The sequence below is a fragment of the Tribolium madens genome, unplaced genomic scaffold (assembly GCF_015345945.1).
Source record: "Tribolium madens isolate multiple individuals breed KSU strain unplaced genomic scaffold, Tmad_KSU_1.1 Scaffold_20;HRSCAF=117;Tcas5.2_LG4, whole genome shotgun sequence".
NCBI lineage: Eukaryota > Metazoa > Arthropoda > Insecta > Coleoptera > Tenebrionidae > Tribolium > Tribolium madens.
In genome coordinates this window covers 4,751,294-4,772,927 of record NW_025400985.1, presented here as the reverse complement: position 1 = coordinate 4,772,927, position 21,634 = coordinate 4,751,294, and the positions used below count along the sequence as shown (strand labels likewise).

General features: G+C 31.1%; 4 protein-coding genes and 1 non-coding gene across 7 annotated transcripts in view; 2 read left to right on the top strand and 3 right to left on the bottom strand.

Moving 5' to 3' along the window:
* The window catches only part of LOC123005458, a 4,167-nt gene extending 2,134 nt beyond the window's left edge, over nucleotides 1–2,033 (bottom strand). Inside the window, exons 1-5 of one of the 2 annotated variants that reach the window (XR_006412747.1) lie at nucleotides 1,806–2,033; nucleotides 1,554–1,753; nucleotides 1,133–1,218; nucleotides 933–1,083; nucleotides 752–880 (exon numbers count right to left, since the gene is read on the bottom strand). Coding sequence is in view for 1 of the 2 variants with exons in the window: in XM_044399226.1 (XP_044255161.1) it covers nucleotides 813–880; nucleotides 933–1,083; nucleotides 1,133–1,218; nucleotides 1,554–1,753; nucleotides 1,806–1,807 (507 nt within the window). In the remaining variant the exon portion in view is untranslated. Of the gene's footprint in view, nucleotides 1–719; nucleotides 881–932; nucleotides 1,084–1,132; nucleotides 1,219–1,553; nucleotides 1,754–1,805 lie in introns of those variants that run through there. The other variant, XM_044399226.1, reaches the window with a different exon arrangement.
* A 557-nt stretch (nucleotides 2,034–2,590) lies between these two features.
* On the top strand, nucleotides 2,591–6,118 carry LOC123004953 (sensory neuron membrane protein 1). Its single transcript, XM_044398506.1, has 8 exons — nucleotides 2,591–3,055; nucleotides 4,153–4,310; nucleotides 4,358–4,502; nucleotides 4,550–4,801; nucleotides 4,853–5,064; nucleotides 5,112–5,397; nucleotides 5,447–5,572; nucleotides 5,622–6,118. The coding sequence occupies exons 1-8, from the start codon at nucleotides 2,822–2,824 to the stop codon at nucleotides 5,877–5,879; spliced, it is 1,671 nt and encodes a 556-aa protein (XP_044254441.1). The 5' UTR covers nucleotides 2,591–2,821; the 3' UTR covers nucleotides 5,880–6,118.
* A 2,362-nt stretch (nucleotides 6,119–8,480) lies between these two features.
* Nucleotides 8,481–15,004, top strand: LOC123004956. Its single transcript, XM_044398509.1, has 19 exons — nucleotides 8,481–8,612; nucleotides 8,664–8,821; nucleotides 9,014–9,161; nucleotides 9,210–9,461; nucleotides 9,508–9,719; nucleotides 9,778–10,189; nucleotides 10,236–10,400; nucleotides 10,935–11,092; nucleotides 11,414–11,560; nucleotides 11,656–11,863; nucleotides 11,911–12,122; nucleotides 12,173–12,440; nucleotides 12,491–12,616; nucleotides 12,663–12,833; nucleotides 13,348–13,505; nucleotides 13,553–13,700; nucleotides 13,750–14,004; nucleotides 14,054–14,545; nucleotides 14,594–15,004. Exons 1-19 carry the CDS (start codon nucleotides 8,481–8,483, stop codon nucleotides 15,002–15,004), a joined length of 4,233 nt encoding a protein of 1,410 aa, XP_044254444.1.
* A 60-nt stretch (nucleotides 15,005–15,064) lies between these two features.
* The window catches only part of LOC123004890 (UDP-glycosyltransferase UGT5), a 10,145-nt gene continuing 3,575 nt past the window's right edge, over nucleotides 15,065–21,634 (bottom strand). Inside the window, exons 2-5 of one of the 2 annotated variants that reach the window (XM_044398402.1) lie at nucleotides 20,210–20,532; nucleotides 19,659–20,159; nucleotides 15,967–16,195; nucleotides 15,065–15,832 (exon numbers count right to left, since the gene is read on the bottom strand). In XM_044398402.1, coding sequence (XP_044254337.1) covers nucleotides 15,315–15,832; nucleotides 15,967–16,195; nucleotides 19,659–20,159; nucleotides 20,210–20,530 — 1,569 coding nt within the window. In that variant the 5' untranslated portion in view covers nucleotides 20,531–20,532 and the 3' untranslated portion in view covers nucleotides 15,065–15,314. Of the gene's footprint in view, nucleotides 15,833–15,966; nucleotides 16,196–19,658; nucleotides 20,160–20,209; nucleotides 20,552–21,634 lie in introns of those variants that run through there. The other variant, XM_044398401.1, reaches the window with a different exon arrangement.
* Nucleotides 21,159–21,230, bottom strand: Trnaq-uug. The gene has a single exon. It is a non-coding gene; the product is annotated as a tRNA-Gln (tRNA).

Sequence of the window (21,634 nt, the reverse complement as noted above, 5' to 3'; positions counted from 1 at the left end):
ATAAAATAAAATAAAATAAAATAAAATAAAATAAAATAAAATAAAATAAAATAAAATAAAATAAAATAAAATAAAATAAAATAAAATAAAATAAAATGATTTTTAACGAGTAATTCATCACGAAGACTTTTTGAACTTTACGGAAGTGGTCGTTTAATAGAATACGACCAACACCTCCGTATTTGATGGTCAGGTGTTTTTTCAATGGGCTAATTAGCCACAAACAAAACAAGTAAATATTCTGTATTTATTCATTCTTCAAAAATTATTTCTTGCGTTTCTATATATTACATATCTTTAAATCCTCAAATTTATTTAGATTGACTTTTTAAAGCCTTAAAATGTTGTTAGGAACGGATAAAAAATACAAAAACATCTTTACAAATACTTATATATTGTTTTATTAGGATTAAAATTGTCACTTTTAGCGGCTGCAAGATTGCGAGACAAAAAACTCACTTTTAAGCCGAATAATAAAACATGCTATTTTTTCTCCAGCCAACAATAACATGCACAAAATTTTAAAAAAATATGTAGCATGTTTTATTTGGATTGAAAGTGAGTTTTGTGTCTCGCAATTTGCTCGTCAGAAAACTGACACTTTTAATCCTAATAAAACAATATACATATTATATTTCTAAGCTAGAATTATTTTTTTAAGTCTATAATTAAAAGTGAGAATTGATATGGTAACATTTTTTTTTACATATCAACAACTACTTTGATATAAATTTATTTATTAATGACTCACCCTGCATATACATACTTATGGTAATTTATGTACATAAATCATTAGGTACATTCTTTATTTTTTAAAAATTCCCAACTTCATCCGACTTATACACAACATAGGCAACACTGGATCTGTATGATAGAAACACTGAAATTAAAGTTGTAAATATTTTACTCACATTTTTCTAAAGATATCGTACAGGAAATAATTACCAGTTTGGCTCCTAGAATTAAGAAAAGTTTGCGTGAAGGCATCGTAAATAATAATATTAAAACACACAACATAAAAATTGTGGCTAAGGCCAAATCAACAATTATCCAGAATTTGATACTACGTGAGTGTCCAATATTCTACAAAATACCATTAACTTACAAAAAATAAACAATTATTGAAACTTACTGATCGGGCAATCAAGATGATAAAAATCGATACGAACAAATGGATGATGTTGACTAAACTTATCACAACTAATATACTGTGTACTGCTGCAAAAGTAAAAAAAATCAAACATTTAGCCAAGAGCTACAAACATTTTCTTTTTGGTTTCACAACCCTTATCAGAATTAAATCAAAATAAAACATAATCGATTTACACGTCTAGGTTTCGTTTTTAGTGGAGTAGTTTGATGACTAGCGCTTTAGAAACACATTGAAATTAATTATATTTGCATTTGTGGCTTGATTGATTCAAACTAGTTCACGTAGTAATACCGATATTGAGTTATAACTTATAAGACTCATTTGATCAATATTTGTTATTACTCTGCCTCAAGCACAATCAAGATGAGTATGAGACGTAAATTCAAAGTGATATACTTACTATTGGCTCTTTGTTGATCTATTAAGTGTTCAGAAATGATAAAACTGTCAAAATTTGCTAGAAATGCCACACACAAAGCCAGTGAAATCAAAGACACAATCCCGCGACAAATCCCTAAAAAGATTGTTTTTTGCGTGGAAGTGTAGCTGTCACAATCACAACACTTTGGAATGATTGGAATCGTCCCAGATTTGCGGGACCTGTAGTAATTTTATTATAATTCAATGGCGACAAAACAAGACGATTACTTACATAATAATTAAATCGAAACACAAAATTTTATGTACGAGTAAACTTCAAAACGTTGAAAGTAAACGAAAACATTCTCTTTTCCCGCATCATTCGCGTCTGTAGAGGCGCGTCGAAAAAAACTATTTTTAGCTTTCAGAATTATTAAATTAGATTTTAATACGATGTGTGCACTGTTAACTAACTCACAACGCTATTTTTATTTTGAGGAACTCCACTTGTAAAATCGAATTTTGCACGCATTTAAGGAAATTTTTACGCACGTGACATGGAGGTGTGTGCTCTGAAAACACAATTATGTCATGCTTCAACATGAACGAGAAGATTAAACTGATAGTAAACTGACCCACTAATTTACTTTGTTTTCATAGCTGAAAGCTTTAATTATAAATTTAGTGGAATTGAATGTAAAAATTGATTGTTTCAAGGTTATTTTTGCAAAATTGTCATTACAACATGATTATTCCTGCCTCGAATAATCATAGCTCCGCTTTTGCATGTGCTAAATTAATACTTACTCCAGTCAATACCAAGCCAGTGATTAAGGTAATGGAAAACAGAATACGTCATCTCTTTGTTCGACAAAACTAAAGGGAATCAACCAATCATTAATTCTTTTCAACCGAATTGTAAAATATTAACGCTTATAAATCAATAAAGTGCAGAGCAAAGATTAATTCTGAGAGAAATTTCACGTAAAAATAAATTTCAACACGAGGTGAATAAATAATCGTGAGAAAAAAAATATCTCCCTTGAAGAGTGAAGTGTTTTAATATTAACGAACCCTTACAAAACTAAACGAACTTTTGAGCAAGTATTTGTAAAATTAATAAGGACTTTTAAACGTGTTAATAATGAACAATTCATATTTACTTGGTGCTTTGTAAATGGTTGCTGTCATCCCCTCTCACGACCAATCATTATCCCCGTAATACCCCAACAGTCTTACATTGGTGTAGTGTCATCTTTACTATCTGTCTGTATATATCAAAAACAGATGGAGAGCGTGCTTTAGTGAATGAAACCGATTCGTCGGAAGGACTTCTTATTTTTACTTTTCCCTAAGTTACGTTTGCTTAAGTTCTCTTTTGATTCGTTAAAGTGTATTTATCATTGTTATACGAAGAAGAAAACAAAAAAAGAAATGAGGTTGCCGGTTAAAATCGCCATTGGATGTGCGATTGGGCTTGTTGTTATTATTGTTTTTGGATTTATTGCTTTTCCTAAAATGATTAAGGGCAAAGTAAAAAGTGTAAGTTTGTAAAATTACAGCACAAAATTATCTACATTTACACCCTTATTTTCCCATCTAAAAAGATGAAAGAAATTATTCCGAAGGATCGCTCATTTCTCTTCTCCAATAAATTGCTGGAAAACAGATCATAAAACTAAAAATTAATTGTTTTCAGTTTTTGATTTTTGTATCGAATTTTTTTAAGCGTAGAAAAATATTAAAGAAATTATAAAAAAATTACCAAGATATCAAATTAATACTGTTTTTAATTACAAAATCGATCAAAAAAATACACAAAATAATTATTTTCAGTTACTTTACTTACTTTTCTATGCAACTCTTCACTTATATTCTTATACAGGGTAACTTTTTAAAATATCTCATAAAATAAACAGGCAGGTCAATTTTTATTTACCTTTTAGTGTACTTTTAAACTTCCTTTGCAATTTTAACTCATATTAGAGTCAGGCAAAAAAAAACATTTTATAAGCTCTAATTTAACTAAATTTTTAAAAATGAAAGTGAGGAATTCATGTTTACATTTGTTTAACGAAGATCCTTTTAGATTTTGTAATTATTTTTATTAAACAAAATTTTTTGCTAACAAAAAATGGATTTAAAAACTGAAGAAGTATATTGGCATTTTGGTTGTAAAATTAGATTATAGATCAATATTTATATTTGATCTAAATAAAATATTTAATTGAATTTTAAACTTAAATTAACTTATTTTATTAAATATTTTATAAAAATTGATTTCTTTTATTCAGTTTTGATGTATTATGCATTTCTACGTCATAAAATAACATTACCTATTATTTTAGAAAAAGGATTTTTTAAATTCGTTGTTTATTACAAATTAATAAAGAAGCTTTGTTCAATAATATTTTTTCTAAAATGAGGAATCCTAATTCTAAAATTACACAACTAACGATTCATGTTTGAGCCCTGAATTGATTTGTAAGAAAATTATTACAAAACCACAACTTTGAACAGCCTTGAGCACATTGTTATTATTTGAACAAAGTTCTTAATAACAAAGAAAATGATGCGTCAAGTTTTAATAATTACGTAGTCAATAAGCATATTTAAAAAATATTACTTGTTTTTTGCAGATGATAAATTTGAACCAGGGGAGTGAAATCAGACAAATGTTCGTCAAAGTTCCATTCGCTTTAGATTTTAAAATTTATATGTTTAACGTAACGAATCCGATGGATGTCCAAAAGGGTGCTTTGCCTGTCTTAAAAGAAGTCGGACCGTTTTGTTTCGAGTAAAAAACTCATTCCTGTTTTATAACCCTTAATTAATTTTCCTTAGGGAATGGAAGGAAAAGGTTGATCTTGACGATAACGACGACGAGGATGTTATGTTTTATAATCCCAAGGACACTTTTTATAAAGCTAACTGGCCAGGATGTCTTGATGGAAGCCAGATGATCACGATGGCACATCCTTTGATTCTTGTATGGTAACAATTTTTGAAAAATAAAAAAAATGAAATAAATTTTAGGGGATGGTAAACACAGTAGTACGGACTAAACCAGGCGCGATTTCCTTAATTAGTAAAGCCATAAATTCCATTTACAACAATCCTGACTCTATTTTTATGACGGCTCCGGCTATAGACATCCTGTTCGATGGTGTTATAATTAAATGCGGAGTCAAAGATTTTGCAGGGAAGGCCGTTTGTTCCCAATTAAAAGAAGCACCAGACTTGAGACATGTCAATGATGATGATTTGGCTTTTTCATTTATAGGACCTGTAATTTATTTAGATTAATCAGTTTACTGCATAATAATGAGTAATTTGCAGAAAAATGCAACTCCAGGAAAAAGATTTAAAGTGTTTAGAGGCGTAAAAGAATCTCACGATGTGGGAAGGATTCTTGAATACGACAGTAAAAACGAAATGGAAGTGTGGCCTACCAAAGAATGTAACCAATATAAAGGGACTGACGGAACGGTATTTCCCCCATATCTCACAAAGGAAGAAGGTCTTGCTTCGTTTGCGCCAGATTTGTGCCGGTACAAAAACATTTTTGTTTTTCTTTTTAATTATTAAAAGAATTAAGTTCCTTAGTTGCCGTCTACAGTGGTGACACAAAATACGATGGTATTCCTGTAAGAATATACACAGCGACTTTAGGCGACATGTCTAAAAATGCTGATGAAAAGTGTTATTGCCCTACACCCGACACATGTCTTAAAAAAGGAATAATGGATTTATTTAAGTGTGCAGGAGTGCCTGTTTATGTCTCACTACCACATTTTTACGAATCGGATGAAAGCTACGTTAAAGGAGTTGTCGGATTGAACCCTAATAAAGAAGACCACGGAATTCAGATTTTATTCGAAGCGGTATTTACTTCCAAATTTGCAAAAATTAGTTTGATTTGTTAATTTTCAGACAACTGGTGGTCCTGTCAAAGCAGCGAAAAGACTTCAGTTTAATATGCCCCTAGAACCGAATCCAAAATTGCCAATTTTTGCAAATTTGCCCAACACTGTTTTACCATTATTTTGGGTGGAAGAAGTATTAATTGTTTATTTATCAATTTGTATTTTAAATTTTGTTGTTTTAGGGTGTGGCGCTAAATAATACGTTTACGAAACCGCTGAAAGATCTTTTTAAAATAATGAAGATAGTGAAAATTGCTAAATGGGTGATTTTGGTGGGATGTCTTGGGGGATTGGGAGCTGCTGGTTATCTCTACTTTTCCAAAAAAGGGGAAGCAAATATTACTCCGGTACATAAAGTTAAACCGGCCGAAAATGGGGTTAGCACCATCGGGGGTGAAGTAAACCATGCCATGTCAGATAATGATTTAGAAAAATACTGATGATTTGTTTAGACAAATTTTTTTTTCTAGTCTATTTGAAAGTTTGTGAGTTTATTTTTGTATACTATTTTGTATTATAAATGTCCATACAAAGGAGGGATGATTTACATAACCTTTAAGAGAAGTAGTTAATTAGTTGTGCACGATTTTTTCATCTACTGTTTTTAGTCTGTGATTATAGTGATTAACCATGGAAAATGGTTAGTAGGTATATTATTTTATTTTAGACGAGTCTTATACTGGCAGGGTTTACTAGTCAAATAAATAAATTATATTTGTAATTCTGATTTTATTATTTCAAATCCATTTTTATTTTTATTTCATGTCGTGACTGCCCTTACCACAGTTTCTTTTTTTTTTATAGATGTTGCAGCATTCTTATAATAATTTACAATTTGTACTCAAACACAGTTTTTTATTTTATCATAATAATAACATTACTTAAAATTTGATGGTGTGGATTTCTTTCAGTTTAATGTAATGTAATATAATTACCAAAATCAAGATTTTGTTTAAAGTGCTATAAAATCAACAAACAAAAAATAGGTAAATTATAAAAAATATAGATTACAAAAAGCAAAAATAAAAATACTTAGCTAATTATGCAACTGTATTTACTGGTGCATATTTTGTGTTGCTTTTATTGTTGTTCATTTTTATAGTAATATAATTTTTAATAAAAAAAATTGATAGAGAACGGGCACAGAAATGACAAAAAGTTAGTATCAAAAACCAACAAAATCCACTGAAACGCATCATTTTCTTGATTAGTATATTTGGTAAAATTAAATTACTCAAAATTGGCTAAACTGTTAAATGGCACTTTCAATTTCATTTCAATTCAATTGCCTCTTTAATGCTTTTTTTGTATGAAATAGTGGAGTATTTTGGGTCTAAATTTGTAAGTAGAATCCAGTTGTAACACAGATTCTTGTTTTACCGCACGAGATGTGGCTCTCTAAAATAATTTTCATATTTAAAAATGATCAGTTTTTTTAAGACACTTTTTTAATTGTGCTTTAGAAACAAATTTTTTATATTGTTTTTTTAATAATCATTGTAAATCTCGTGCAACTTCAGTCGTCACTTTGGCAACTGTGTTTTTTAAAGTTAAATAAGCCACAACCATTTGATTTCGTTGTAAAAGAAAAATCAGTGAATCAATTGGACACTACTGATAAAAAAAATCAAAGTACTATTTTCTACAGAAAAAACATTATTATAAAAAGTGATAAAATGGCAATTGACGTATACCATAACTCTAAACATACCAGATGAACAGGGAAACAAACGTTTTTTGCCTAAACTATTTTTTTTTTTTGAAAAAACTAATTAAAAAATGACAAAATCCTATAAAAAATGTGGATGATTTTCATAAAATTTGGAAAAAATATTTTTTTGGTTTTGAGTATTTATTTTTAATTTTTTCAAATGACAACCTACTATACAAGGTGATTCACGAGGAATAATGAGCCTGACCAAATTCTCGATGCAACCACCATTACTCTTCGCAAGTTATTTTGCGACAACTGTAATGTTGGTTGCATCGAAAATTTAGTCAGGCTCATTATGCCTCGTGAATCATCCTGTATAAAACCTTTTTTTTTCACAAAGACTATGAGCTAATAGTTACAACTATAAACAGTTTATTACATTTTTATCGATTTTTTTATACAGGCTGTATTATAAAAAACGCCACAAGCCATAACAACATTATTTTTAAAGATTTGACTATTCTTCTTGGAACAAAGTTGAACAGTTTCTTGTCATCTATTGATTGGCATAGATATTCAATCAATGTTGCTTTCTGTTTCACCGGAAATGACATTAATTTCAGTTTTTTAAATGTATTAAATTGTTTTTCAACAAGCTCATTTACTATTATTTATCACTAACTTTTAATTTTAAGCAATTTGAAAATTAAATTAAATAAAGTAGGCTGTGGAAAAATAAAACATTTTTATTCATTCTATCTAAGACAAGCAAACGATTGATAACGAAAAACTGTTCAACTTTGAGTTGAAGTATTATAACGTTTTTAAAAGTAATGAAACTATGGCTTGAGGCGTTTTTTTATAACACGGCCTGTAAAATCTCACTTAAAAAAATCGCAAAACTGAAAAACAAAACAAAATTTTGTTTTCAAAACACGATCATATTTTTATACCACTTTAATTTTTTTAATTTAATTAAATATTATTTTCTGGCAGCAAATAATTAAAAAAAACACTTAGTTCCATACTTTTTGTAAGCATATTAGAAAATAAACGATTTTCCTAAATTACTTCTACCAAGTTGTTTAAAAGTAAAATGCGCCCTAAATACCTACAAGAATTCTTACTGTCACTCATTTCATAAAACAAAAATCAATCCTTAATTTCCATTTCTTCAACCTTCACCTGATTAAGATGATTATTTCTAAATAATAAATAAAGTTTGCTGGTAGTACTTGACGATGTTCCTAATGTCCATTTCTCTGTATAATTAATTAGATCATCATTTGCCTTTATTTGTCTGTAGAATAGTCCCCACTATTTTATAAAAATATATCAGAGTTTAGTAAGGTAGCAACGAAGTAGTGTGTCATTTTATTTTAAAACAATGACAACTTGTTTTAACACAAAATTAAAATCGTTTCATGTAATTTTGATTGTCTCTTCAATAACTCTTGTTAATACCCTGATACTAGGATTCATATTTTACATGCCATGTCTAAGATCTATGGTCAAATGGGTATGTAAGAAATTTCGTAATTACTTTAATAACAATATTATAACATTATAGCAAAGACAACTAAAACCGGGAAACGAAATGCGTGATTACTACATCAAACTACCCATTCCTTTAGATTTCCGAGTCTATTTTTTTAACATTTCTAATCCAGAGGAAGTAAAACAAGGCGAAAAACCGATTTTGAAAGAAATTGGTCCTTACTGTTACGAGTAAGTAACAGCCTTTGCCCCGTGTAATTTAAATTTCAATTATTTCCCAAATAAGGATATAATTTAATTTTTTGTCTATAATTATGCTCAATTAGATTTATGAATGATCTCTGTCACCATTCATAATCACAGTATTGCGTAAACAATGAAAACTAGAAATTAACGAGTCTTAAATTGTATTTTTGTCAATAGTGCATACAAAGAAAAAATCAATGTTGAAGACAACAAAGACAATGACACCCTCACCTACAACCCCTACGATACTTATTTTTTTAATCAAATGAGAACTGGTGATTTATCACAAGATGATTATGTTACGATTCTTCACCCTCTCACTGTGGTAAGTGACAATTTTTATAAAAAAGCAGTTTTTTAAAGTTTCTTCAAGGGCATTGTGAATGCAGTCGCAACTCAAAAACCTCAATACCTGTCAGCGGTAAATAAGGCCCTTCCTGTCATTTTTAAAGAAAACTATTCGATTTATCTTACTGCAAAAGTGAGAGAAATACTTTTTGATGGAATTTTGATAAACTGTACTGTTAAAGACTTTTCGGCAAATGCTGTGTGTTCACAATTCAAAAGTCAGCCGGCGATGGTGGAGGTGGAGAAAAATATTTATCGTTTTTCTTTATTAGGATCGGTAACTTTTTTTTTGGAAAATGTCAATTGATAAAAAAAAATTTCAGAGGAATGGAACCATACCAACACGTATTACAGTACATAGAGGGGTTAAAAGTGCTGCCGATATTGGCCGTGTGGTTACAATTGATAATAAAACAGATCTCGATGTATGGCCGGAACAAGAATGTAACGCATTTCGGGGAACCGATGGTTGGATTTTCCCTTCATTTCTAGAAAAAGAAGAAGGGATTTGGACCGTGGCAACGGATTTGTGCAGGTAATAATGTTGAAACATTTTGAAAATTGAAGAAAAAAGTTGTTGTTTATCAATTTAGGAGTTTCAAAGCTCGGTATGTGGATGACTTGAAGTTTCACGGTGTCGTCGTACGCAAATACTTTGCCGACCTTGGTGACATGTCATCAAACCCTGACGAAAAATGTTTTTGCCCAACACCTCAAACTTGCTTACCTAAAGGCGTAATGGACTTAACAAAATGCATGAAAGTACCTTTATATTGCACTTTACCCCATTTCCTCAAAGCTGATGAAAAACTATTACAACAAGTTGAGGGTCTTAATCCCGAACTTGAAAAACACATTATAAAAATCTACTTTGAGCCTTTAACAGGAACACCAATGTTGGGTCAGCGAAGAATTCAATTTAATTTACAATTAATGCCAATTCCTAAGGTTGCCATGATGAAAACAGTACCGGAAGCTCTCCATCCGATTTTATGGATCGAAGAAGTGAGTTATTTTAACTTGATTGAAGATTATTAATTGTGTTTGTTAGGGTGTCGAACTTGAAGGATTTCTACTGAAAAAAGTTACTTCAGTGTTCACATTGCTTAAATTAATGACTTTTGTTCGGTATCTAATGTTGGGATTTGCGATTCAAGGTTTGTTATATGGAGGCTACAAGTTGTATCAAGATTCTAAGAACAAGAAAGTTAGTCCAGTACAAAATCGTACCACAGAATCGAAAAAATCAAATACAGAAAAAATTGGTGGCATAGAGCTGCCATCAATGAATAAAAGAAATAAAGAAGACACAAACAAATTTTAATGTTTGTTAAATTTGGCACAACTGTTGTATTTTTTTAGAAATAATAAACAAGTTTTTGCAAACTGTTTCTTTCTTAAAACCACACAAAATTTAATTATAATTAGAATGAAGGTTGATATAATAACAGTTGTTACGAGAAAATACAGAAAATATGAAATTAACCTTTTATTTATATAAGTCTCCTTCTACATCTTTCCCCCACTACAAATTCTAAAGATGACTCTTTATTTCTATCAATTCTGTTAAGAATTATTGTTAGTGCAATATGTTTTCTTACAAGAAGATTACTATTATATCAGCATGTTGCTTTGTTGCGACCATCATTTTTGGTTTCGCTGCTTATGAACCAATTTTTGAATATGCTGTAAGAGATGTAAGTTATTTCAGAATTTATTACTTATTTTATTTTAATAAAACAAAATTCAGCAAATATCCCTACATCGGAGAAATTATGTAAGACAGTTTTATCTAAAGTACCCAATCCCTTTGGATTTTCGTGTCAATTTTTTTAACGTATCAAACCCTGAAGAAGTACAAAATGGTGGTGTTCCTGATTTAAATGAAATTGGACCTTACTGTTATGAGTAAGTACGGTAAATATTTAACAATTATGTAAGTCTGTATTTTGCGCATTTCGCAATAAAGTAAAAAATATGGTATAACCTGATGAATAGTGAATAAAATTACTATGAGCGAAAATTTTATACACTTGTCTTAGAATAAAGTACTAATAAATTTTAATCAAGGACAACAAAGACGTCGTATGTTAAAACCATGATTATATCAATAAAATTTCCTGTATTCACTACTGTAAAACTTTTATGACATTAACGTAATTAAATTTTTTTATTTTTAAATATTTTCTACATTTTTCCGTAATTTTCTTATTTTTGAATAAATTGTAGCCTTTACAAGGAGAGAATAGACGTGGAGGACAACGAGGTCGAAGACAGCTTAACCTACACCCCTTACGACATTTACTTATTTAATCAAGAGAGATCAGGAAACTTGAGTCAAGACGATTACGTTACAATTATTCACCCCCTTGTCGTGGTAAGAAGCTCTGCTAAAGCCTCAATCTCCAAACAAACCGTTTTTTTTAGAGTCTTGTCAATTACGTATCAGTGAAAACTCCTCAATATTTACAATTTTTAAACGACGCTTTAGGATTTTTATTCCCCGAAAAATCAATTTTTCTCACTGCAAAAGTCAGAGATATTTTATTTGACGGTATGTTAATAAATTGCACGTCTCGGGATTTTACAGCGATGGCAGTTTGTACACAAATACGAACAAAAATTCCTGGTATTCAGATTGAAAGTAAAGAATATTTGAGATATGCTCTTCTTGGACAAGTAAATTTCATCTCGATTTGACAACATTTATATTAATTAAATTGTAGCAAAATGGGACAATACCAACAAGAATAACGGTTTTGAGAGGGATAAAAGAATCACAGAATTTAGGTAAATTGGTAGCTGTTGATAATGTAACAAGAAGTAATTTCTGGTCCAATGGGGAATGTAATGAATACAAAGGCACTGATGGATGGATTTTTCCCCCATTTTCGAGTAAATTGACAACAATTTGGATGCACGCAACAACACTGTGCCAGTAAAACTTATTTATAAATAATAATACACAGCATAATATATTTTTTTAAGAAATATTCATGCCGATTTCGTGGGAGAAGCTACTAGTAATGGCTATTCAGTAAATAAATATTATTCTGATTTTCAAAATATTTGTACCAATTGTTCGCTTCAAGAACCTTGTCTTCCCGAAGGATTAATTGACGTCACCAAATGTCTAACAGCTCCTATTTATATTAGTTTACCACACTTTTTAAGAAGCGATGAAAGTCTTATCCGAAGGGTCAAGGGCTTGAATCCTGATACTGAGAGTCACATAACAAGAATTCTACTCGAAGGGGTAATAATTTTTTAAAGTAAAAATAATAGTTAAATAATTTATAAATGTAGACACTGTCGCTTCCAATGGAAGCTCAGATTCGTCTCCAATTTAATTTTCCTCTCCAACCAGTGAGTAAAATAAATATTATGCAAAACGTGTCTGAAGTAATTCATCCGGTTTTATGGGTTGAAATGGTGAGTCAAAAAGAAATAATTAAATTTTATTATATTTTATTTTTAGGGAGTGGTTCTGAACGGATGGTTTCTCCGAATGATTAAAACTTTCTTTTACTTCCTTACAGCTTTAGAAGTTATGAAATATATCTCGTTAATCGGAAGTGTAATTGGAATGGCGTACGGAGGCTACCATTTGTACAAAAATAAGAAACTATACTCGTTCAAGGAAAATATTGTACTTAGTTCAAAATAATTTATTTAATTAAATAAAAAAAATTGATACAGACGTATTGATTGATTTAACCTTCACCCACCTCATTGTCATTGTCATAAACTCTTTTATTACCAGAAACAATTTTTAAATAATTAATTTAAATAAGCATCGTTATTTACTCGAGTATCGTTATCAATTGGAGCTCCATTGGTTCAGAAAATGAATAGTTTTCAAACTTGTAACAATGCAAAAGTCAAAAAAACTATTAGCCGTTTCGATAGTTTCGACTATTTTTGTTGTTGTTTCTTGTTTTGTTACATTTTCAAGTTTCGTAAAGTTTGCGGTTAGAGATGTAAGTATTTTGATAAATAAATTTTATAATCACTTCCGTTAATTAGCATTAAAACTTATAATTTAAAGTTCCAGTAACTCACAGATCACGTAAACAAATCAATTTGTCAAAAAAATGCAATGTAATTTCCTTTCATCTATTTTTAATTATCCACCTTCAAAATCGATTACAATTAAATTTCAGCAAACTGCCCTTAGAAGAAGAAATATAATGAAAAAAGTCTACCTGAAAATCCCTATGCCCTTAGATTTTCGCGTTTATTTTTTCAACATTACAAATCCTTCAGAAGTTCAAAATGGAGAACAACCGGTTGTTAAAGAAATTGGACCTTACTGCTACGAGTAATAATTCATTCATCATTGATTCACAAAATAAATAAAAATTTTAGTGCCTATAAAGAAAAAATTGACATTTTAGAAAACGAAGGCGAAGACAGTCTCACCTACACTCCCTACGAAACTTATTTTTTCAATCAAGACAAATCAGGAAGCTTAACAGCCGACGATTATGTAACAGTTATTCACCCATTAATTGTGGTAAGTAAACAACTCGATTGTTAACTTTTCGACATAAAATTGTATTCAGGGCATTGTTAATACCGTTTTAAGAGATTCGCCCCCATTGTTACCCATCGTAGATCGAGCCCTTAAATCAATATTTAAAGACCCTCAAAATATTTACATCACAACAAAAGTTCGAGACTTTTTGTTTGAAGGAATGACGATTAACTGCAAAGCTCAAGACTTTTCAGCAACCGCAGTTTGTGCTCAGATGAAATCACAGATTCCAGGATTGATTGAAATTGAAAAAAATGTTTACAAATTTTCAGTTTTAGGACCGGTATTTCCTTTCTTTATTTAAGTTTAAATTTGGCAAATTTGCATTGTAGAGAAATGGCACTTTACCAAATCGGTATAAAGTCTTTCGAGGGATAAAAAAATCGCACGAATTGGGCCGCCTAGTTGAAGTGAACCACGAAAAGGAATCAAAAGTGTGGTCAACGAAAAAATGTAACAGATTTCTGGGAACCGACAGCTGGATTTTCCCCCCATTCATCGACAAAGAAGTTGGTTTTTGGACTTATTCTCCCGACTTGTGCCGCAACATGCACCTCCTCTTCTTTGAAGACACGACTTTTAAAGGCGTTCCAGCGGAGAAATATTACGCAGATTTGGGTGACATGAAAGGCAATCCCGAGGAAAAGTGTTACTGCCCTAAAACTTGTCTCCCTAAGGGAGTAATGGACTTGAGCCGGTGTATGGGTGTTCCCATCTATGCAACACTGCCTCACTTCCTACGAGTCGACAAACAAGTGAAAAAAACTGTCAAAGGTTTGAAGCCAATCACAGACGAACACATCGTTCGAGTGATAATCCAACCTGTGAGTAATAAATTTGGCAAATTCCTTCCACTTTGGTGTCGATTTCAGTTGTTGGGAACTCCACTAGAAGCACAAAAGAGAATGCAATTCAATTTGCCGATCCAACCTGTCAAGAAAATTGGTTTAATGAAAACGTTGCCACAAGCACTCCATCCTATTTTCTGGATCGAGGAAGCGATCGTTCTGGAAGGACCGCTGTTTAAAATGATAAAAGCTGTTTTCGTCGCCTTGAAAGTGTTTAATGTTTTTAAGTATTGCTTGCTGGCTGTTTGTCTCGGATTTGTGGCTTTTGCAAGTTTTTTGTGTTACAAGGATAGGAAACAGAAGGAACAGCAAGTGACTCCCGTGACTCAAACTGCAAGTACTGAATCCTTACTTAAGTCGGAAAGAAATAGTCCGCAAGACAATAAGCAAATTGAGAATAATTTCAACAATGACGAAAAAACAGTCAGATTTTAATGTGATTTAAATTAACTCAGTAGAATTACTAGTACGAAAAAGCACAAAATCATTTACTGCTATTATACATAATAAATATTTATTTTTCTCGTTACATCGTTTTTATGTCTTCACAGGTTGACTTAAAATTAAAAACAGTAAAAATTCACCTTTTTTAGACACAATTTTGAGTTTAATCAATGTAATAAAACGATTTTTTTAAAACTGTATTTTGTTTTTAAATAATGGACAAGTTGGTACTTTTTTAATATCCTTGCAAGTAATAAAACTCAGTGATTATTATACAAACATATTTACACTCGTTTAATAGCTATTCTATTTTAATTTTTTTCCTAAATAAATTAAAGCTTAAACTGCCTGTCAAGATCATAACAATAATTTTCAAAATCAATTTCATTAGATACCAAATAATAAATGTACAACAAAACGCTGCAAAAGCTATATCAATTAAATAATACTCTACAACTCCCATGTTTCTGGCGGGAGATTGAAGATGAGTGGCCCCTTTGTGCCTTAAAACATACTCTGTCCAATAAACCGCTCTTTCCAGCGGTGTTTCTTTCTGGTCTCTCAACAAAAGCTGTCTCTTTTTCACATCTTCCCGATATTTCGGATCGTATATGACTTTCTTTATGGCCCAAACTAGTGATTCTGCGGTGATTTTGCTCAAATCGAGTTTCAAAGCGTAACCATCGGTTTCAGCTTTAGCAGCGTTAGAATCGTGGTCACAAAAAACGGGCAGTGAAACGACTGGTACTCCATGGTACACCGTTTCGAACATACTTAGTAGACCTCCGTGGGTAACGAATGCTCGAATTTTTGGATGACCTAAAAATCATGATTTATTGCTTTCGCTGCTTCTTATCGTAGAAAAATAAGTAGAAAGTAGATAAACAAAAGTTTTTTGTAAGTTTATAGAGAAAGTGTTGATGTTGTTTAGTAAACAGAGTGGCAACTGTTACCTAAAATGTCTTGTTGTGGTAGCCATCGGCCGAGTTTGACGTTGGCGGGAAGGTCGGGCATTTCCTCGTCGGCTTCGTATTTCCAGAGGACGCGTTGTGGGAGTTGCCGGAAGACGCGCATCAGCATCCTCCGGAGGTATTCCGGCATGTTGGCAGCTTTTACAGAAGACCCCATGCTGAAGTAGATGAATCCGGCGCTGCCGCTGCCTTGAATGAACTCCTCCAAATCCTAAACATTTAAATCTAAATTATCTTATCTTATGTACAACTTCTAATTACTTAAACACATACCAAATAAGGTAAATAAACTCTTCAAAAAAATTGTGGGAGTCGAAACGGGGGAGGAAAAATAGATTTAATTTTTTGAAGTTGACATTTAATTTTAATAGTAAATATCCTTCTTTGTCACATGTACTAAATAGTTAAAATATTTCTGTGTAATTCAATATGTATTTTCTGTTACTTATTATATTATACATTCCATAATTTGAATGAAAGAAACGTTTTATAATTATATAAATGTGTTTTTTTATATGGAGAGATATTTAAAAACGATTGTTTAAATAAATCGATATGATGTAATACTGAAAGAGAAAATAAAAAATTCAGATGAGGCTATTGAGGAGGCTATGACTATTCATAAAAATTAATTGTTATAATTTCTCCAATTTCTCCAAGCATGACGAGCACATTACCTTCAAATGAAGTTATGTAATTAATTTTCATTTAAGCACGCTAATACATAGGTGTGGAGGTGTTTTATTTTGACTTAAATAATTTATATTTATGTTTCTTTTTAATATTTCAAACAATCTTTGTTTAGTTTTATTTTTTTATTAAAGAAATTGCGTCATCAGAGAAGATGAAATTGATTAAAAAATAAAACTTGATACGTCCTTAAGACGCCAAAAAGAAAACCTGACAGTCAAGTACCGTGCGATCAAATAAAAAATAAATTAGAGTAGGCGTCGATTGAATTCTACAGTTGGCAACACATTGGCTGGAAATCTGAGCTAGAAATTTTCCACACAAACTCAAAGTGCAAATGACCATCCACCGTTTCCCTCTTGTACAGCAATAAAAAATGTCTGCTCTAAAGTGAACATTATTTCACTCAAAAGGAATAAAACGCAAACTAGTCAAAGTTTCCGCTGACATTTGATGTCAAAAATCAGGATTGCCATCTGAAGGACTTTAATCACCGCCTACTCTAATTTATTATTTTTTTGATCGCACGGTATAAGGAATTTCACACGTGCAGAAATAGAAAAAAAATGTTGTATTAAAAAATTAAAAAACATAGGTACATATTTTTGTTGAGCTGTAATCCCTATAAGAGAATATTTCAGCTATTTTCGAGCGATTTAATTTGTAATTGAGCAGACTCGTTAAATACAGAAAATTTCACCGAAAAATCGTCATATTATATCAAAATAGCACTCTCTTTCAACCTTTTCTAATTATTTTTAAAGAAATAAGTCAATAAATTAAAAGAAGTCAGCAATTTAACTCGTTCGGGAAATGGAAATTCACTAGATTCAAAGGTTTTGTCAAACCAGAAAATCGTCACTTTAAATCAGAATAACTAAATTCATCAGATTTCCAAGTAAAATTTAGTTTATCTCTTGAAATATTTTGAAATGCAAAAGATTCTGTCAACAACTACTAAATCGTCATGTGAATTCAAATAACACAATTTTTCTCATTTCTTAGCGATTTGTTATTGAAAAAAACCCACTAAACTTAAAAGGCTTCAAACGATTGAGCTCGTTCTTGTATTAGTTCTTATTGTGGTTGTAATGCGTCGTGTTTATAAAAAAGCGTTTGGTGTAAGAACTACAAAATTGAGTTCAACACAAAATAAAATATCTTCTACAGGTCAAACTAATCAAAAATTTGTTAAAATAATTTTGCTACGTTTTTTTTAGTAATTCACTAAGCACTTATTGATAAAAAAACCATATTAATTATAGTGTTAGCACAAATTTTGAATAAAAAATGTAATTGCAAAACTTTTTTGTGTTGTAAAATATTGGTATTGTACGCATAGTTGGTAAGTTAAAAAAATATGAACTAAAATAAATAAATATGAACTTGCGCCCCAGAGAAAAATTTCAAGTAAGATAAGATATAGTTGTTTTCATGCATGTGTAGTCGTTGAAAAGGATCATTTTAAGTTGGCGACCATACAAAAATTCAAACAATCCCAATCTCAATCTTCTCTAAAAATATGTACCCCAGTTTTTGAGGTAGCAAAAAATAATTAAAGCTAACAACGTAATTAACATCGGGTGGCAAACATAAATAATTTTGTCATTATTGATCTGATTAAATTTATTCTGACGGACATTAATGACGCTATTTGTGTGAATCGGCCTTTAGTGTATTAATTTTAGAACCTACTTGATGCACAGTAATATAACAAAAAAGTATACCAAGAACATGGAAAAAAAATGATGTTTATTTTTTGACATTTGACATTTTTTTATAATTATTTAGTAAAAAGTACAAAAATTACAATTTAGAATACAGCTTTCTTGTTTCCTGTTCTAATAGCCTGTGGCAAAAAAAACTTGGAAAATTATTTTTCCAACAGAAAGAAATAGAGTCAAAGTACAAAATTTAAACTCTCATAACTTCAAAATTTTTATAGCTAGAATTTTTTAACATTTTTTCCATGTTTCTGGTATCTTACCTTATATTTTTTTCTGGGACGCGAGATCTGGCGCACCTGTAGATTATAAATTTCAGAAATTTAAGGAAGTTTGGCAAAATACAGGATGCGCCAGAACTCGCGCCCCAGAGAAAAATGCCATATAAGGTAATATACCAGGAACATGGAAAAAATGTTAAAAAAATTTTATCTATAAAAATTTCGAAGTTATGTGGGTTTTAAGTTTGCACTTTGACTCTATTTATTTCTGTTGGAAAAATCATTTTCCAAGTTTTTTTTTGCTATAGGCTATTAAAAGAGGAAACAAGGAAGCTGTATCCTAAATTGTAACTCTGTTCAATGTTATTTGTGGCTTTTATTGGCAAAAATTTTTGTCCCTTTACTAAATAATTGTAAAAAAACATATACAAGATCATCAGTATCATTAAATAGATATAAAAAAAATGTCAAATGCCAAAAAATAAATGTCAAAATTTTTTGACAGATAGAATTTTTTAAACATTTTTTTCATGTTCCTGGTATCTTACTTTACTTGAAATTTTTTTCTGGGGCAAAAGTTACAGTGACACAATGAGTTAGTTTTTTACCATCTTTTAAAAATGATAAGAATTGTGACCCAGTTTTATATTAATTAATCAATCATTTACAAAGTATACAAAACAATTCTATTTTTCTGTCTGCTTTGCTCTTCTCTCTATATAGACCGCAGAGTTCTGGGAGCCATTGTATACACATTTTATAAACAAAAGCGAGTTAAAAATAAAAACTTGTTTTCTAAAAAATACTAACCGCAATTAATTTGAAAAGAATTTATATCGAAATACGCAACCTGGGAAATAACCTGCGTCATTGCTCTTTTATCATGTATTTCACGCTGATTTAAATTTTCAAATATTTCTTTCACAACGCGTTATAATTAAAAACCGATTTAAATATTGCATGACTGTAAATGAAATATATCGTTTTTTGCTCGCCGTTTCATCACTATGAAAATGAAATTGCAACACGATTTACTTACATCAGGCAGAGCTTTAGCCCTTTTGCAATGTATGCACGCAATTTCCGCCACGTTAGGCAAATAAGGTCTGGGATAAGTGACCGTAGCGTGTGCATTTTGCAAAATAAAGCTAACATTTCTGGAAATATCGTAGACCAAAGGCACATCAGGCCCGAAATGTTTTCTGACGACGGGTTGTATCATATTTCTGACCATGAAAGAGTGCAATGAGTTGGCCAACAAGTGCCAAACTGTGTTTATAGTCCTTTGGAGTAAATTCATCGAGTCGGTAAATGGCCTTGCAAGAAACGGTGTCACCGAATAAGGAGTAGGATTACCGGCCAGAGACAGCGATCCGGTGTAGAACCCAACTGTGTTAATGTAGATAAAAGGCGCGTTGTAGTGATTCACGAACCCCAAAGCGCACTCCGGGTAGGCCCCATCGAGGACCAAAAGGTCGAAATTCTGCTGGGAATACAGCAGGTCTTTTGTTTCCGGATCTGAAAGAAGTACATCACAAGCCTGAAAATTGAGGATTTTACTAAGGAAATTCAATTTGTGAGAATGGATACCTCGTAAGCGTAGCGGACCATGTCGAAGGGGTGAACCGGTTCCTCGCCCCTGATCTTAGCCCCGACTAAATCCCAGTTGGTGAAATTCTTCACGTAGAAGACGAAACTCGTTGGGGTGATTTCCTCGAGGCCGGGCAACAGGAAGTCAGATGGAAACGCGCTGATGAATGTAACATTGTGGCCTCTGGGGATGAGTCCTCGGGCCAATTCCCAAAAGGGAATTTTGTGAGACTTTGTGCCACCCATTGTTATCATTAAAATATTAGCGCAGGTACACGCGTTTATCACAGCCATTAAGGTAATTAATGGTAAGGTAACCATTTCTGGAAAAGAAGCACTCATTACGTCGAGGAACAAATTACATAAATTGAGAGAGATTTTCACTGATCGTCAGACGTGGACGACATTTTTTTATGATTAATTTGACCAACTTTCTCTTTCGGTCAAGGTCGGATAATGTTTTTTATTACGATTTATTTAATTGACCGTAAAATGAAAATTTAAATTAAAGTGCTTGTAAACAGGAGTTTCTCTCTTAAATTAATGCGTGTGGCAACATGTGATAATCCAACTGTGGATGATGGGATGCTACTTTGGATGGTAATTTAAGGACACCTGCTTATCATAAGTAAACAAATTTGTTTACCAATCAAATAGGCAAAAATAAATTAATCATTATTTATTAGGGAGTGTCTTTATCACTTTCATTGACGTATAAAATCGCAATTGATATATTTTCTTTATTTCTATTATTTATTGCACAAGTAATTGCATAAATTAATCGTGAAATAATATCGAAAGTGATATCGGAATATTTTACGTAACAATTGATTTGGATTTCCCGTCTTAACTCGCAATCTTTGAAGATTAATTTCTGATAAATTAATTAACACTAGCCATGACTTGGTTTGCAATAAAAAATAGAAACACTAATGAAAAAAAAAAAACGAGGTCCCACCGAGATTTGAACTCGGATCGCTGGATTCAAAGTCCAGAGTGCTAACCATTACACCATGGGACCTTGTGTTTCTCAGATTTGCACCGTTGTGTTTTCATCATCATCATCACAAACAAATTTGTTAATTATTATTATTCTAAATTTATATTGATTACAATAAAAAAATAACGTATCAATGCACAATAATACATATTAATTAAATATTACTAGAAATTATTTTTAATTACAAACTGAATAATGGTTACATAAACACATTTTTATGGCTTTAACTTTTAAGTTTAAATAACTTTCTTTCTTAGAAGTGTAATAATCTTCCTCAGTGATACGGAATTTCCAGATAGTTAAAATTAAAAAGTTCACTTGTTATAAATTTATTGATTTCGTAATTTCCAATAAAACTTTTGAGTCATGTTTACATTTAATGAAAACTTGTTAGTTGCTTAATTTTTATTTAAGGTTATATAGAA